Source organism: Micromesistius poutassou (assembly GCF_964030765.1).
Source record: "Micromesistius poutassou genome assembly, chromosome: 4".
Taxonomy (NCBI): Eukaryota; Metazoa; Chordata; class Actinopteri; order Gadiformes; family Gadidae; genus Micromesistius; species Micromesistius poutassou.
The window spans coordinates 4,640,405-4,659,679 of NC_140274.1; the positions used below are offsets into that span (position 1 = coordinate 4,640,405).

The 19,275-nt window shown below is 40.6% G+C and overlaps 2 protein-coding genes and 1 non-coding gene across 3 annotated transcripts; all 3 read right to left on the reverse strand.

Moving 5' to 3' along the window:
- Positions 1-1,010: 1,010 nt before the first annotated feature.
- On the reverse strand, positions 1,011-5,129 carry LOC311342416 (extracellular calcium-sensing receptor-like; the record flags this gene model as incomplete). Its single annotated transcript, XM_084467250.1, has 5 exons — positions 1,011-1,318; positions 3,043-3,948; positions 4,068-4,191; positions 4,289-4,519; positions 4,659-5,129. 5 exons carry the CDS (start codon positions 5,127-5,129, stop codon positions 1,011-1,013), a joined length of 2,040 nt encoding a protein of 679 aa, XP_084323376.1.
- Positions 2,091-2,209, reverse strand: LOC311342681 (5S ribosomal RNA). Its single transcript, XR_014633426.1, has one exon. It is a non-coding gene; the product is annotated as a 5S ribosomal RNA (ribosomal RNA).
- A 4,959-nt stretch (positions 5,130-10,088) lies between the features above and the next one.
- On the reverse strand, positions 10,089-17,610 carry LOC311342417 (extracellular calcium-sensing receptor-like; the record flags this gene model as incomplete). The annotated part of the gene is made up of 5 exons (XM_084467251.1): positions 10,089-10,192; positions 15,270-16,157; positions 16,235-16,358; positions 16,460-16,690; positions 17,158-17,610. The coding sequence occupies 5 exons, from the start codon at positions 17,608-17,610 to the stop codon at positions 10,089-10,091; spliced, it is 1,800 nt and encodes a 599-aa protein (XP_084323377.1).
- Between the last annotated feature and the right edge of the window lie 1,665 nt (positions 17,611-19,275).

Here is a 19,275-nt window from a genome sequence, read left to right on the forward strand (position 1 = left end):
GTAGCACAGACATGATGATGAAACCTTAAAGGAGCAATGCGCTTATTTTGATGTTACTGATGGACGTTGTTTTGCATACTTAACCCACTTTAAGGGTGATTGAATTCATTTCGTTGACTGTAGTGCACTTGTTAAATAAGTTTAAGAATAATTTCATTCATTTTAATAATTAAAACATAAATATGTATAAAAATAGTTTAAATTACAAATGTTAAGTTAGAAACATTGTTTAAAAATATAAATAATTAATTGTCTGATTAAATACTGTGTATATTGTAAATCAAGATTAGTATTTCATTCTTTGTGGTTTAAATACTAATTGTTCTAATAGGTGACAATTCATTTCATTATATTTATAAATATAACCTTGGTTTTTGGTTATACATTGTAATATAGATGAGTAAAATCCCATGTTTGATACAGAATAGTACCAGATAACTTACAATTCTGCACTATTTGTGCAGGTTGTTTTTTTTGTTTGATCCAAGGAAGATTGAATCTACGATGGCGAGCTTTGCCCAATAGAACTGTGGATGGTTCGGATACGGCGTGGCCAGCCGTGAACACCGTCATAGACGATTGTGAAGATCCATTCATTTCAGGTAAGACAACAAATAGATACACACTAACCTACCCGGGTAGTAGTAAGAGAAACTGAAACACACATATCCGGATATCCCCCCCCTGAACTAGACATTCCTTGTCCGAAGAACTCCTTTCCCAAGGAGTACTGTAGCTGGGGAATCCAGCTACAAAGGACTTATTCCTTTGATTTTGTTTGTTATTTTCTAAAGCTTTATTTTGTATCAAATGTCAATGTTTTATGATGAAAGGCATTAAAATTGCCAATCTATTCAACCAACATCAACTCCCTTCGTGAGTCATTAGTGTTTAACTTCTTAAGAACCTGGACTGATGCTAGCATCCTATCTGCCCCTTCCGGCTAAGACCACGGGTGCTACACTAGGTTTAATGTAAATTCAAGTGGTGCACTAACAGTGGGCCGTGTGTCACAACATGCAGGTCCAAACAGTGGGCCTGCTGATGAAGGTGAGGGGGAAGAGGAAGCAAAGAAAGAGTGAGAAAAACAAGAGGCAGCTGAGGTCAAAGTTACTGGCCTTTATGACAGGGGTCTCTTTGTGGTAGAGGAAGATGGACACAGTGGACAGAGACAGAACAGCCCCCATCAGGGACACCACCGTCAAGGCTATTCCCATTGGCTCGTGATAGGACAGATACTCAATGGTTTTAAGAGGGCACTCGTCACGCCCCTCATTCGACCAGTATTCCCGTGGACAGGGTGTGCAGTCAGTTGCACCTGCAAGGCACATAAAGCTCTAATATGTGAGATGATCGTTATAAATGCAGTACAATTCCAAAGCAATTGCAAATCAGTATATCAAAAAATATATTTATATAAATGTATATAAATCATATCATTATATCAATGTATAACATTTTTGTAATATAAATATTTTTTTTCTGCTTTGTAGCCTAGACCACATGTGGGCTGGTCTAGGCTCCTTATTGAAAACAATGTATCGTAAAAAAATGTTACATATTGCTATAATTATATGAAACGATATTTATCATATAATAATTAATAATAATTATTTGAATTTATATAGCGCTTTTCTAGACACTCAAAGCGCTTTACAGTGAAGGGGGACCTCACTAACCACCACCAATGTGTAGCACCCACTTGGGTGATGCATGGCAGCCAATTGGCGCCAGAACGCTCACCACACACCAGCTTGAGGTGGAGAGTGAGGGAATTAATGAATGAGCCAATTCTATATATATATATATATATATATATATATATATATATATATAGGGGGATGATTAGGGGGCCAGATTGAATGAGCCTGGTTGGGCAGTTTTAGCCAGGACACCGGGGGATCCCCTACTCTTTGCGATAAGTGCCCTGGGATCTTTCATGACCTCAGTGAGTCAGGACCTCGATTTTACGTCTCCTCCGAAGGACGGCACCTTCCACAGCACAGTGTCCCCGTCACTGCACTGGGGCATCGGGAATGATGTTTTTTGGCCAGAGGGAACAGTGCCACCTACAAGCCACCACCCGACACCACTTACAGCACCTGGTATTCCGAGGCGGTCTCCCATCCAAGTACTAACCAGGCCCGACCATGCTTAGCTTCCGAGATCAGACGAGATCGGGCGTGTTCATGGTGGTATGGCTGATCTATATACATATAGATATAGATAGATCGATAGATAGATATACTTCTGTGTGTGTGTGCATTCACAGGTGTATGTGTGTGTGTTTGTTGTGTGTGTGTGTATATGTTTGTTCATATAATTCCATCAGCAGATGCATAGGATTACAAAACATCAATAGTCATTATCTGGTCTACTGACTTCTGCCAAAATTATATTGTAATTTTGCAGGGACATGTTATATCCTATTTCAATGGGTGTTTGTCTATATATACACAAACAAATATATTAAATACAGACACAAATTAAAATATATAAAAAATTTAATCTTTTTTTATTGTTGTAATCATCACTGTAAAATTTAAGTGATTTTAGATGTTTGGCTTTTGTACTGAATAAATAAATAGTCATGGTGATATAATATACATATATGCATAACAGATTCAGAGGCCTGTTATGAATAAAATCCATCTTTCAATCTGAAAATTAAAGAAATTAAGATCTTGGATTACATATAACACATTTGTATAACACGTTGTTTATTGTTGAACTATTCATGCAACAAGGGTTGCACTACAATATAGTGAGAAGAAACATCTTGGTTTAGATATATATAGGATAATAGAGGGCCAACATTTCTGACTTTTTGATTGTGAAATGACATGGAAGACATCTAGACTGCTACAAACACACTAAGTAATGTTTGAAGGTGACATCATTGGTGTGACCTGTTCCTTGAATTTATATATTTTAAATAGACAAGATTATCTGTCATATACATTTTTAATGTATCATTTGAAATCATAGTATATATAATCAGGTTTATATTTCCTATACACATGTGAATCAATCATTAGATACCTTTGCTTTGCATCTTACTCTTCATATGCTTTTTTGAATTTTGTTCTGGCTTGAAAATAATAATATAGCATTTTGGTACAAATATGCATATTAACAAGCCAAAGGTGGAAGCCAGAATGGCAAATATCTCCACAGCTACAGTGGCCTTTCCAGGAGAACTGACATAAGCAGGGATAAAGGCGATCCAAACAGCACAGAATATCACCATGCTGAAGGTGATGAACTTTGCCTCATTGAAACTATCAGGCAGCTTTCTGGCCAGAAAAGCCAGTATGAAACATAACATAGCTAGGAACCCTATATACCCTAACACAGCCCAGAACCCTATAGGGGATCCTAAGGCACATTCTAACACTATTTTATCTTTAAAGGACTGAACATTTCTGTTTGGAAATGGAGGATTAATTGTTAACCAAAGAATACAAATTACAACCTGTATGAGAGTGAAAGCCAATACACTGAGTCTCTGCTGAGTTGGACCAAACCATTTCATAGCATTACTGCTTGGTAGTGTAGCCTTAAAGGCCATCAACACCACTATAGTTTTCCCAAGAATACAAGAGATACAGAGGACAAAGGTGATCCCAAAAGCTGTGTGGCGAAGCATACAGGACCAGTCTGAGGGACGACCGATGAAGGTCAGAGAGCACAGGAAACACAGTTTTAAAGAGAGAAGCAGCAGGAAACTCAGTTCAGAGTTGTTGGCCCTGACAATAGGTGTTTCCCTATGAACTAAGAAAATTATGAATATTAAAATAGACAAAAATACACCAAAGCAACAAAACGCAGTTAATACAGTCCCCATGATTTCTGTGAAGGAAAGGAATTCAGTTGGTTTTGGAATGCACTTGTCCTTTTTTTCATTTGGCCAAAATTCAACAGTACACACAAAGCAGTCTGATGAATCTGAAAGAGAGTTAATACCCAACCCAATATGTTTAGAAAATCAATTAATGGTAATCAGCACTTATCTCTGTAACATTTAGGCTTATTATGCAAGTGAGCTTTAGAAATAAGTGTCCTACCTGTCTCATTACTTATGCCTCCCTCTGGGCATTCAAAGCAATCAAAGCAGCACACAGGTGCTCGCTTGTTAACGGCCTTGCGACTTCCGGCAGGGCATGCATCCCGGCAAACAGACTTTGGAGGCTAAAAGAGAAAATAGTAAAACTATGAGTAAATTGAGTCATACCCATAGAGACATTCTGAGGAAGTCACAGAAACGTTTTTTGTTTCGTTATGTTACCTCAGTGCTGTTAAGGGCCCATATGATTGTTGTGTTAGGTGTAAACCTGAATCTATGTCCTTCAGGTAAAGAGTTATCATAATGCCCAATGGTAATGACATTCACAGAGTCATCCTCTTTGTACTGCCAATTTAACAGGTCATACTGCGCCACACTGTCTCCGTTTTCATCAAAAGATACCTTGTAACCATTCAGTACGGTGAAATCCACCAGCTTAAGGTGTTCCAGTATCTGTGCAGAGCATATTCAATGTTATTATGTTATATGAAAACACTGACATTGTAAACAAATATTATGTGCACTTAAAATTACATTTCCAAAATAGGATTAGATAGGACCATAATTAGATATTTCTCACAACATACTGCACCTGTTTGGGCTGGACATCAGTCTTGTTTACACAGTGTTTTCCTGTGGTGGGATTGAATCCATTTTCACATTGCAATAACGCGTTAAGAGCATGTGCAATCGAGTACACAGCTGTGTACACATTTCTCACAGATCTTAATGCTGTGTTTGTGTAAGCACTAGTGATTGTTCTCAGATCTTCATCTCCAGTACAGAGCTTTGTGGTATTTGATGGAGAGAAGCTGCAGTCAAAGAAATTTTCCCAAAAAGCTTTGATCATAACACTCTCTGGTTCATCACTCAGTTTCAAGCTCAGTATAAACTCAACAAGACCTGGAATAATAGACTGAGGCAGAGCAAACCCCATTGCCCCATGTAAGATGTTCTTACTTCCAAGGGAAGCCAAATCTACCTGTGAGATCCAAGCTTCACTACCAATCCATTGTTTACGAGGTAACTTATTGCCGTCTATCAATTTGAATAACTCTCTCATGTAGAATAATGACATGTATAGCAGGACTACGCTTGATGTGGAGGCTTTGAGTTTCTCTGTTACTTTATGTTCTATCTTGGCATCATACATATCAAAGCTAATAACATATTCTACACAGATACCCTCTGCTTTTCCTTGCTTAATGAACTCAGCTGCACCATCAGATGCATATACCTCAACACTATGAATTATTCCTACCCACTGCCAGCCAAAATGTTTCATGAGCTGTACCAAAGCCGAAATTTGAAATTTATCACTTGGAACAGTCCTAAAAAATGTTGGATATAAACGTCTATCACTTAAACAGGCGCATGTTGAAAGGTGGCTGATCTGTAAACAAAGAAAAGTGAAAATATGTGTTAATCATACACATTATGACAATAAGACAAAACATAAAAAATACTGCTTTTTAAAAATAATCTTAATGGTCAAAATGTCTTACTAGAGGGATATCTAGCGGTCCAACTATAAGGTTTACATCTTTGCTAACACCAGAAGAGGAATGGCCAATCAGTGCCTGGACTCTTTTACTGCAGCTTTCCCCTGATGTTATAGCCTCTATGGCTGCTCTCATTGGGCTGTCACCCTCACAGCCATTATAGATCCTGTAGCCCAATGTCACTCCATTGAGCAGGGTTGGGTTTTTGTTGATCTCCTCCACAGTGAAAATGGCAGCACGGGAAAACAGCAACTCTCTGGGATTCAGACTTGAAACAATGTAATAAATATTCAAGTATTTGGATACATATACAAATGAATACACACAGCATAAAAAATCATTCATTCTATGACTGCTTTTAGAAAAAGTAGCATGACATTTTACACATTTTTGGCATAGATTTCTTACCCAGTACAAAATATAGAAGGATATGCATGGTAGCCATAATTCTCTGTTACTTGAGTTGAATCTAGAGAGAATATTGCTCCTATAATAAGATCTCCATCTTTGGAAAACTCCAAAAAACCTGTTTGCCCTATCAGTTTGCATGCCTGTTCCTCTGACTTTCCCTTTACCAGTAGTGTAATTAGGATAATGCTGATCCAGCCCATCACAGCAACCATCTCCTAGCCTGTAGCCATCCTTACCGGCACTGACCTTTATAGTATATTTGTTGTTGTTGTGAATAATCATCAACCAATAGAGATATTTGTATGCTTGACTGCTCTTTAGACCATTTTTCTTAAAGTGTTCATTTTTTTTTTTTTTTTACAAATTACACCGTCAATGCTTTAAAGTATTCGTGAACTTATCAGTTGATTCATAAATTTTATTCATTTGGCCTATTTAGTAACAAATAGTGTTAGCCTTTGTACTATTGTAGAGTTAACTGAAACTTAAAGGGGAAATCAAGCATTTAAGGAAGTTCACCTAAAAAAATATTAAAATATTAATAAACAATTTTTATTCAAAAAAAATATATACACATATATATTGTATTTTTTGTGCAAGTCATCATTACAGTCATCATGCTGAGAATGACCTTCTGACATCAAAGGAATGGTTTGGTCTTGTGAACAGTACAACAGTGTAGGTGTTAAACTATACATCAATGTGTAGAATTACACTATTAACACCCATTCCTTAAATACCAATGTACCATGGTTGTTTCAAACAAACTGGATGCATCACTCCAGCAATTTTTAAGCCTATACCAGCACCAAAATGAGGCCTTTTCCAATGAGCTTGTGTGACGGACACATAAGATTGACTGGCGTCTGGACCAATGGGAGTGGGAAGCAGTTACAGGAGAGAGGCAGAAGTGGCGGGTCGCCAGATAGTGTGGGCCAGAGGCGGAGATGGCAATGACTCTGGAGAGCGGGAGAGGAGGTTTCGTGGACAGAAAAAAAATGTTTGGTTGAGGAGACAAGTGAACCGGATCCGGGAGTGTGTGAGCTGGTGTGGAGTGTTGTGCTGGATGCTACCAGCTGGAAGACGGCTGGCGAATCTTGATAGGAAAAGACGGCGCTGGAGTCTACAGTGGATATCGATCCAGACCAGCAGATCCAGGTTGCACGTGTTTCCCCCTCCAGTCTCACTCTCTTTCTCCTGTGACCCTCTTCGAACTATATTCGTCCATTCATCCCTGTTCCTCATGCAAATTACCTTTGCGGGTAACCGTTGACTGTGATTCGAACATAGCAACTTTTCACCACCTGTTCATTTAAACAACCTGTTCTTGTTTAAATGCACTTGAGGTGATTGATTTGATATGTGAAGATATCTGTGGCTACTGTTTTATCAATACTGTGGTGTGAGGAAAAGTATTTTGACTGTTTTGATGCTTAGGTTATCTGCAGGCCTGCAAGGTTAATATTACCCTGGGACGTAGTAGTTGTTGAAACTGAGGGCTTACTTTGAGGCCTTTAGAAGGCTCTTAGTGCTTGCCAGAACTCCTGGTATTATTATTTATTTTATTGCCATTATCATTATTATTTCTTTAACGCCCAATGAAACTACAACCTGATTAAGTTTCAATAAATGTGTTACTTTTCTTTAGGAAATTCTGCCCCGCAGTAATTCCCAGTTAACAAATGAGTTAGTGAACGTGTTACACTTGGTTTAATGTAAGTGGTACACTTTCAACCACCGAACAAAAACCAGGTGTATCCAGCCCAGGTCCCTCTCTTAGTGGCCTCAGTTTACCGTGCATTGAGAGCTGCCCACCAGGAAAACGTGTAAGCAGGAGGAAGGGGAAGCCTTTGACTGTCAACTGTGCTGAAGGGGAGGTCAGCAACAACACCTTTGGGGTTTGCTCTGTGAGTTCCATCTCTAACTTTCATGTTTTTTTCTGTTCATTAGAATAATTTATTGCCCTTTTCTCAGAGGGCTCCCCACCACCAAGTTGGTCACATTGTCACGACTCAGAATGGGAATGAAGTGCAGATCTGAATAACTTCGAGCGATGAAATTTATTCACAGAACAGTCCAGCAGACAAAACAGAGTCCTGGTATAGACAGGGTTCATAGACAGGCAGGCAGGCAGACAGGTACAGGCAGATAATCCAGAAACGACAGGCCCAAGACTTTGTCACAAACAGGCAGGACCGGAAAAACTTTGTAAACTTTTAAATAAACTAAGAGCTTCATGGTAGTCTCACTCACGTGGCAGTCAAGTAACATACAGTACATGCTGTGACGATCTGAGTTAACTGAAAAGGCACTGTTTAAATACTCAAACTAATCAACACAAAATGAGAGACAGGTGAACAGAGAAAATGGATGGAAAAGAACAAAGGCAGGAAGTTGCCCAAAAAAGGGCATGGTCTTGACCCTGGGCACATGGCTAAAAAAAACAGTAGTCCAGAACTGTCAAAACGCCAACAGGTAGGGGGAGACACATTCCACAATGAAAGTCAGGACAGTGACTGGAAAGTTGTCTGAAAAGAAGGGGAGGGGGTCCCTGCAGGTCACAGTGGCGGGCACATAGCTATGCCACGAGTTCTGGCTGGCAGACATCTAAGACACTTGTAAAGTGGGCCTTGACCTGCACACTCAGTTGAAGGCTACAGTGAATGTGCCAGAGGCCATGCCAGATACTACGCCTGGGATCCAGGGTGGTAGAACTCCAGTGTTGCACCAGTGGAAAGGCTACCCGCACCAGCTCCCATTTGGGAATGTGACTCCAACACCTCGAGTAGCATCCAACTGCAGCCCCGGAGCTGTGGTGTGGCAAGTTGGGTTTTTTCTGCTTTTTTCGATGTTTTGCGTCACAGTCGACGATTTTTTACTAATTTGACCGAAGTAAAGAAGAAAAAGGAGAAGACATGCACCTGTAAGTATTTAGCGTCTTTATATAGTATTTGTATTTTTCACTTTTATATCGTCTAGCTAATTAGCATATGTTTTGGGTAACCCTATACCTAACCCTAACCCTAACAATAAAAATGTATGTTGAAAACTCGACTGGGGCAGCTAGGGGGCGACTAGCTAGGGGCGACCCAAAACATCGGAAAAAGCCGAAAATACCCGACCTGCCACACCACAGTGCATTGCCACACTACAGTGCTGTTGCCACACCACAGTGTCCGGCTCCGGGGCTGCAGCTAGATGCTATTGAACGCCTCAGCTCTTTCTACCAGTGACCACCCCACCTGCTGAGGTGACCATCCCTTCGCTGAAACCAAATCAGAGCTCTTCAACCTTGACCCACCAGGCAGTGCAAGGGCTCTTTCAGCGGTGCAGTGAAGGCCTCCCATCCACTCAGAAACAGCAACCGGAGGATCTGCTGACCAGTCACTTGTCAGCAGACGCTTATCTTAAAGATCCCATGGCATGCTATTTTATGGATGCTTTAATATAGGCGTTAGTGGGCCCCTAATACAGTACTTGACATTCAAGAAATTCAGCCTTGGTGCAGAGTTACAGCCACTACGAGCCAGTCCCATAATGAGCTCTCCACAAATGTGCAGTTTTTTAGAGACGGGTCAAGGTGGAGGGTAGGGGTGTGGCCCTGAGCAGCTTGCAGCCACAGTACCAACCTAGCCTGGCTATTGCCAGACCAAGGCCAATCCTAGATTGCACGTTGGTCTGGAAAGGGTGCCGTCATTTTCTCCTGCACAAGAGGCGGGCGTTGTTCAAATGGCTGCAAGCAATTGGCCACCAGCGGGGCTAGCTGGTAGATTAAACTTTTACCAAAACCAGTCGGCAGTAAAGCAAATACATCCTTTCTTTGGAGGAATTGCTCCAGGGCAATTTTCTGCTGAGCTTTCAAAGAAAACTTGCCCCTCGGTGCACGGTGGCTGGTCACCGGCCGAGCTCCTGAACTCCGGCGGTGCACTCACGCGGGCACGGGGATTGAATACAATACAACAGCCACGGTGCCCCGAGGCGGCTTTTCTTTCTGTATTCAATCGCCGTGCACGCGGGAGTGCACCGCCGGAGTCTGGGAGCTCGGCCAGAGTTCGGGGGGACCGCGACAGCGGTGCACGGCGGAGCTCCCAGACTCCGGCGGTGCACTCCTAACCCGTGGGCTCGCGGTCGCAGTCGAGCCGCGAGTGCACCGCTGGAGTCCGCGAGCTCGGCCGGGGCACGGCCGCCGGGAGACCGCGACCGCAGGGACCGGCTGCCGTGCACCGCGCCCGGGAGCTCAGCTCCGGCCGCCGTGGTGCCCCGAGGCGGCTCTTCTTTCTGTATTCAATCGAGTATTCAATTCAAAGAAAACTTGCCCCTGAAAACATTTAAAACAGCAGCGACAGCTGCATCAACGGGTAGCGGTTGCTCCGCTTCGGCTGCTTGCGACGCTTCTCTGACGTCATCGTGTTTAACCAGCCAATAGAGCGCCAGGTGAAAAAAGCCAGCTTGGTGATTGGTGCCAAACGGATTGGGATAGGAAACAGGAGGATTAAACATGTTCCTTTCCATCCCCATGTGCAGGGCGAATTCCAATCGCCGGCAGATGGGGGTGGGGCTACCCAGCCTAGTACCAACCCAGTCTCCTAGTGGAATTGTCACCGCTGTACAAAATACCATGGCCGAGAATGTACGCCTCCTGCATTCTTTCAGCCAATCAGGGCAAGCGATGTGAAAATATTGTTTCTCACAAGATTTCTCACAAGATTTTCTCTTGCAATGTAAAGCAAAACACCTACCGCTCTTAAATAAATAAATAAATAAATACATATATAAATATGTAGGCTATGTCAATGGTCAGATACAGATCTTGTTATAACGATAAACTACATAGCTACATCTTATAATATGACTAAATAATTGTATATTTATATATATATATATATATATATATAAATTATTTTTTATTTTTTTATTTAATTAATTCAATATTAAACCAATGCATTTCAATCGGGAGATTATTTTTGATAGAATATGGGGCAAGCTGCGCAGGATTCTACGGTGCTATGCTTTCCATTGACCACACGACCTGGCCATTATTTTATTTTCTGTTTTATATATCCTACATTTAATACATGTACACGATATATGCACAATATTCTGAACAAACCCCCGAACATATTGATTCTAGGTTCCTGTAATAGGAGCAGGACACTCCTATCACAGTACCATCACAGTACCATGCGCTAGTGTTTACAGTGGAACACTGAACACTCTGGGTGCTTCGGCGGGAGTCCTGGAGCTCTATATCTAAATAATATATTATATTTAAATATCTATATAATATAATATATATTATCATGGTCAAAAGCTTCCTATTTATGTCTAGTGTACCCATACTGTCCACAAGCACCCCCCCCCCCCCCCCCCCCCACCCAATATGGATATTGAGAATTGTTGCCACGCTGTACAAAATACTATACTAATACTATAATAATATTATGACTAAATAACACTGAACACTCTGGGTGCTCCGGCGGAGCTCTATATCTAAATAATATGATATTATATTTTGATATCTATTGTGGTAACCCGGTCCACAAGAGTCTAGAGCTCTCACGGTAAGTACCACACAGAGGTTTCCAATAAAGCCGTATTCGGCGTTTATTCACAGGTATGAGAGAGAACAGGTAATACATCAACTATACTATGGCCTCCGTGAGACTCGAGTAGGATGTGTCGTCGGCCTTCTGCTGGGTCGTCATCTCTGCTTCTTCCTGGGCTGAGTTCCCGGTCAGCTTTTAAGATGTCCGCCCGGTCGTTTCAACCCTCCGGCCAGGTGTTCTCCATCAGGCTGATTGCGTTGAGTGAAGATGTGCTCACTGCCGCCGGCTAGTGGATGGCGGTGGTACACCCCGTCCACCATTAGCCCACGGTTCCCCCTGGTGGGGAGCGGGTTGCCACACTATATAATATAATATATATATTATCATGGTCAAAAGCTGTTTGCGCCTCCAGATGTTATTATGAATCTCAAACGACTGCGTTGGGTTCTCAGACGCCTCTGGTTCTTCCACTTCCACGTCAATATTAAGTACAGACTGAACCGCGAAATGGAGGAGAAAGGGATTGATGACGGGTTGTCTCCCGCTGCCCGCGGTTGTCTCCCGCGGTTGTCTCCCTCCCATTGTTATTCTGATATTGAGGCAAATCATGATCAGCATCCATTTTTTGGGAGTCTCAATGTCTATTTCAAATGCAGTTAGAAATATGTGACAGTTGCTTTATTTTGTTTATATGCTACAGCCCGAAAGACTAAATTAATATGTAACTTACTTGCTTGAACTAACATTGCTTGGGGAGTCCAATTCCTCCACTGAAATGGGTGGAAAGTGCTTTTACAGCTCTCTGCTAGTTAGCAATCTATCTCTTCTCTGCTGTAGTTGTGTTGCAGAAATGCTGCTGAGGGAGGTAGCCTATTTCTAGCCTATTTTCCTCCCACAAGATATTTTGGAAGCACTTTATAGTAAATTAATGAGTATTTTTTTCCACAATATTTGGTGAAAAGCATAGCAGACAGGGTTAGGTTAGGGTTAGGGCTAACCCTAGCTCAATTCTGACAAGATGTTGTGGCTGAAGTGAGGCAGGATCCAACGGTGCCAGTGAAATGTGGGAACATAAGGCTGTGGGAACATAGGGCTGTGAGGACATAGGGCTGTGAGGACATAGCCATGCTCCCGACAAGAGACTGCGTTCCTGGGCCAAATCATCAGTGGTGAGGGGGTGGCCACCGACTATGGAAGCATATATGTAGTAAAATTCAAATGGCAATGCAATTTGCAATTTGCAATTCAATAAGTCATTACATTGTGCAATTGACAATTCATTATGCAATTTAATAATGTAATTTGTAAATACGTTATTCAAAGTGTATTTTAATATGCAAAGTGACAATGAAATCCTCAATAAAATTTGCAAAAGTTATAACAATAAAAATAGAATAACATTTTGTCCAATTTTTTGAGTTCCTTTATTCAAATTGAAAAGCTATAGCATCCCCGTGATTGCAATGCACTTCGCCACGCTCCGTGTGTTGCAAAATTCAAATGACATTTCAATCCGCAAAACACTTTGCAAATCGTTTTGCAAAACGTTTTGCAAAACGTATCAGCCAATCGCGTCTGGGGGGGAACTTACGTCACTTGCTCGTCAGACCAGCTGATCATCCACGCACATTGCAATTTATTTATTTATTTATCCCGCAGCAGCTGCCAGACCGTCTTTTCCGCCATTTTCAGTTATAATTACGTAAACTCAGGCAAACCATAGACCTATTAAGAGTCAAATCTGGCACAATGCTAGGCATAGAAAATAAATTGCAACGTGCGTGGATGATCAGCTGGTCTGACGAGCAAGTGACGTAGTCCCCCCCCCAGACGCGATTGGCTGATACGTTTTGCAAAACGATTTGCAAAGTGTTTTGCGGATTGAAATGTCATTTGAATTTTGCAACACACGGAGCGTGGCGAAGTGCATTGCAATCACGGGGACGCTATAGCTTTTCAATTTGAATAAAGGAACTCAAAAAATTGGACAAAATGTTATTCTATTTTTATTGTTATAACTTTTGCAAATTTTATTGAGGATTTCATTGTCACTTTGCATATTAAAATACACTTTGAATAACGTATTTACAAATTACATTATTAAATTGCATAATGAATTGTCAATTGCACAATGTAATGACTTATTGAATTGCAAATTGCAAATTGCATTGCTATTTGAATTTTACTACATATATGCTTCCATAACCGACCCGGTCAAGGTGGACACGGTGAGAGGTTAGCCGGTTAGCCGATAGAGCTGCGGAGCTTGTTGGGCCTGGCAATTTATAATTGCCGTATCATCAAGACTTTGCCACCCTTGCTAACCCTTTATATTAACTAACCCACTATGGGCAGGCCTTCTTGTGGGATGAGCAGTGCAACACCGTCTTGACCTGCTGCGGATGGCAGGGCCCCCGTCTTGGTGTACCCAGACCCAAGCCGAGCATTCACTGTGAATACTGATGCAACAGATGTGGGTCTCGGTGCTGTGTCCCAAGAGGGGCCTCTATAGAGCATGTTGTAGTCGACATCTTGGGTCCTTTTCCTATCACTCACAATGGCCACCGCTATGGTCTCGGGACTATAGATTATTTCACAAAATGGCCAGAGGCATATACGGTGCCAGATCAGCCCTCGGCTACCCCGGTGGAGAAACTAGTGCAAGCAAATTTCAAGGAATGTAACTTCGAGGCCCATGTGTTCCAGGAGGTCGGTCGTTGGCTTGCAGTTCCTGCCGAACCAGGACTTGGCAGTGACCCTGGCCTGGACTATTTCTCACAGCTACAGCAGCGGCTCAGAGAGATTCACGGTTCTACTAGAGGGGCCATCACCGATGATGGAATTTGCCTAAAGCGGGCTTATGACTCCCGCTGCATGGGAGAGGATTTTGTCACGGGGGCCCACGTGTGGGTATACGCTTCAGAAAGGAGGAAGCTTAATAAATTAATTAACACTTTATTTTAAAGCATGTGTCTTCCGTTCATCAAAACGCCTCAGATTATCACAATATCATAAAAATGTATAAATAAAAAAGCCTGCAATACTTGGTCTCTCAACTCATTCACTTTCAATATTAAATTTAATAGTTTTATAAAATGTATGAATAAAAAATATCTGCAGTGCTTGGGCTCTAAAAGTAGAAGGGCACTGCTCTTATTTATGCCTAACTTTTAGGCAGTGGTTTGGTATTTATATCTCAAACTGTAGGAGTAGATAATTACACAATTATCTAATTATCTGCTGCAACCACACTAATTAAAGTAATTGAAGATGTTTGTGACAATAGAATGGAACAAATAAATGATCATTGTGCTATAATAAACAAATATGTATAACAGATTCAGAGACTTTAATGAATGAAATCAATCTTTGAATCTCAGGAATAAAATAATGCAGATTTTGGATTGCATATAACCCATTTGAATGAGGCATTGTTGATTATTGTTGAATTATACATGCAACAAGTGTGCACTACAATTAAGTGTGCAGAATCATCTTGGATGAGTTATATGAATGATAATAGAGTGACAACGTTTCAGACATTTTGATTAGGAAATTACATGGAAGACTTCTAGACCTCTACAAACTCAAACTAATGTTTGAAGGTGACATCATTGATGTCACCTGTTCCTTCAATCTATATATTTTTTATAAAAAAAAAAAAATCATTGTATACATTATGAGGTTTATATTTCCTATACACATGTGAATCGAACATTTAGATACCTTTGCTTTGCATCTTACTTTTGATGTGCTTTTTCGAATTTTGTTCTGGCTTGAAAATAATAATATAGCATTTTGGTACAAATATGCATATTAACAAGCCAAAGGTGGAAGCCAGAATTGCAAATATCTCCACAGCTACAGTTGACTTCCCAGGAGAACTGACATAAGCAGGGATAAAGGCGATCCAAACAGCACAGAATATCACCATGCTGAAGGTGATGAATTTGGCCTCATTGAAACTATCAGGCAGCTGTCTGGCCAGAAAAGCCAGTATAAAACATAACAAAGCTAAGAGCCCTATATACCCTAACACAGCCCAGAACCCTATAGGGGATCCTAAGGCACATTCTAAAACTATTCTATCTTTAAAGGACTGAAAATTTCTGTTTGGAAATGGAGGGTGGATTTTTAACCATAGAATACAAATCACAACCTGTATGAGAGTGAAAGCCAATACACTGAGTCTCTGCTGAGTTGGACCAAACCATTTCATAGCATTACTGCTTGGTAGTGTAGCCCTGAAGGCCATCAACACCACTATAGTTTTCCCCAGAATACAAGAGATACAGAGGACAAAGGTGATCCCAAAAGCTGTGTGGCGAAGCATACAGGACCAGTCTGAGGGACGGCCGATGAAGGTCAGAGAGCACAGGAAACACAGTTTTAAAGAGAGAAGCAGCAGGAAACTCAGTTCAGAGTTGTTGGCCCTGACAATAGGTGTTTCTTTATGAACTAAGAAAATTATGAATATTAAAATTGACAAAAATACACCAAAGCAACAAAACACAGTTAAAACAGTCCCCATGATTTCTGTGAATGAAAGGAATTCAGTTGGTTTTGGAATGCACTTGTCCTTTTTGTCATTTGGCCAAAATTCAACAGTACACAAAAAGCAGTCTGATGAATCTGAAAGAGAGCACAGCACTCATTTCATTAACATTTAGGCTTATGATGCATGTGAGCTTTCGAAATATGTATCCTACCTGTCTCATTACTTATGCCTCCCTCTGGGCATTCAAAGCAATCAAAGCAGCACACGGGTGCATGTTTATTAATGGCCTTGCGACTTCCGGCAGGGCATGCATCCCGGCATACAGACTTTGGAGGCTAACAGAGACATGAGTTTAAAATGTAAAAGTAATGTAAGTTGCAAAAATAAAATCATAGCCCTAGTCACTGAAATGTTTTTTTATTCAGTTATATTTTACCTCGGTGCTGTTAAGGGCCCATATAATTGTTGTGTTAGGTGTTAACCTGAATCTCTGTCCTTCAGGTAAAGAGTTATCATAATGCCCAATGTTTATGACATTCACAGAGTCATCATCTTTATACTGCCAATTTAACAGGTCATACTGTGCCGCAGTGTCTCCGTTTTCATCAAAAGATACCTTGTAACCATTCAGTACGGTGAAATCCACCAGCTTCAGGTGTTCCAGTACCTGCGCAGAGAATATTCAATGTTATGTTATATGACACTGAATATAACACTGAAATTGTCAAATAAATGTTTAACAATTATTCACCGAAGGTGAGGTGAATAATTGTTTTAGTATATACTACACGTGAACACTCCAAAAATAAACAAGATACCACTTTTTGCCGGGATTTAATTGTTTTTATTAGTGGTTTATTTGTTTTTATCAGTGTGACGAGATGACCGTCACAGGCGACATTTTGCGATGAAAACAATGTGTTGTTTGAGATGTTTGAGATCTCAATCATGGGATATTGCCCAATATCCCGAAATAGCGAACCAATCAAATTGCGCCATCTTAGGAGGTTCACGTGTAGCATATACTAAATATATATATATATATATAGCCTACAATTACATTTCCAAATTAGCGAGTCAATAAGTCCGTACTTAAGTACACCATACATGTATATTTATCTACAAATACTGTACCTGTTTGGGCTGGACATCATTCTTGTCTACACATTGTTTTCCTGTGGTGGGATTTGATCCATTTTCACATTGCAATAACGCATTAAGCGCATGTGCAATCGAGTACACAGCTGTGTACACATTTTTCACAGATCTTAATTCTGTGTTTGTGTAGGCACTAGTGATTGTTCTCAGATCTTCATCCCCAGTACAGAGCTTTGTGGTATTTGATGGAGAGAAGCTGCAGTCAAAGAAACTTTCCCAAAAAGCTCTGATCATAACACTCTCTGGTTCATCACTCAGTTTCAAGCTCAGTATAAACTCAACAAGACCTGGAATAATAGACTGAGACAGGGCAAACCCCATTGTCCCATGTAAGATGTTCTTACTCCCAAGGGAAGCCAAGTCTACCTGTGAGATCCAAGCTTCACTACCAATCCATTGTTTACGAGGTAAATTATTCCCATTAACCATTTCTAAAAAATCTCTCATGTAGGTTAAGGACATGTATAGCAGGACTACGCTTGATGTGGAGGCTTTGAGTTTCTCTGTGACTTTATGTTCTATCTTGGTATCATACAATTCAAAGCTGATAACATATTCTACACAAATACCCTCTGCCTTTCCTTGCTTAATGAACTCGGCTGCACCATCAGATGCATACACCTCAGCACTGTGAATTATTCCCACCCACTGCCAGCCAAAATGTTTCATGAGCTGTACCAAAGCCGAAATTTGAAATTCATCACTTGGAACAGTCCTAAAAAATGTTGGATATAAACGTTTATCACTTAAACAGGCGCATGTTGAAAGGTGGCTTATCTGTGAAAAAGAGAAGTGAAATCAAGTGTTAATCATACACATTACCACAATAAGACAAAATAAAACGTCAAAAACACTACTTCAAAATAGTCCAAATGTCTCACTAGAGGGATCTCTAGCACTCCAACTATAAGGTTTACATCTTTGCTAACACCAGAAGATGAATGTCCAATCAGTGCCTGGACTCTTTTCCTGCAGCTTTCCCCTGATGTTACAGATTCTATGGCTGCTCTTATTGGGCTGTCACCCCAACAGCCGTTATAGATCCTGTAACCCAATGTCACTCCAGTGAGCAGGGTTGGGTTTTTGTTGATTTCCTCCACAGTGAAGATGGCAGCACGGGCAAACAGCAACTCCCTGGGATTCAGACTTGACACAATGCAGTTAATATTGAATAACAACTATTTGGATACATACACAAATGGATACACACAGCATAAAGCATTTTTCAGTCTATGACTGCTTTAAAAAAAAAAAAAGGCACTTGACATTTTACACATTTTTTGCATTAATGTCTTACCCAGTACAAAATATAGAAGGATATGCATGGTAGCCATAATTCTCTGTTACTTGAGTTGAATCTAGAGAGAATATTCCTCCTATTATAAGATCACCATCTTTAGAAAACTCCAAAAAGCCAGTTTGTCCTATCAGTTTGCATGCCTGTTCCTCTGAGTTGCCCATTGTCAGTAGTGTCATGAGGATAAGGCTGATCCAGCCCATCACAGCAACCATCTCCTAGCCTGCAGCCATCCTTACCTGCGCTGACCTTTATAGTATTTTTGTTGTTGTTGGGAAGAATCATCAACCAATAGAGATATTTCTTTGCCTGACTGCTCTTTTAAACAGGCACAATTTAAAAAAATAGGTGTTTAATTACTACAAATCACACCGTAAATGCTTGAAAGTATTTACTGCTTAGAAGCATTTAGGAACTAATCAGTTCATTCATTGATTTGATTCATTTGACACATTTCTTAACCAAAAAATTGTTAGCCTTTGTACTATTGTAGAGATAACTGAAACTTAAGGCAAAAATGAAGCATTATAGCAAGGACACAAAGAAAAACTGAATATATTAGCAAATGTTGTGTCAAATTTGGTTTGGTCCTGTATAGTACAGTACAGTGTATGTGTAGAACTATACATCCATGTGTATGCTAACAACAATACCCATTCCTTAAATATAATGTGTTTGTTTTTGAGTGGTGCACTTACACCAGCCAAACAAAATTAAACCAAGTGTATCCAGTCCCGGTCCCTCTCTGAGTGGCCTTGTTTTGCCTCTCAGGTGGTCCGGTCTGTGTGAAGTGAGAG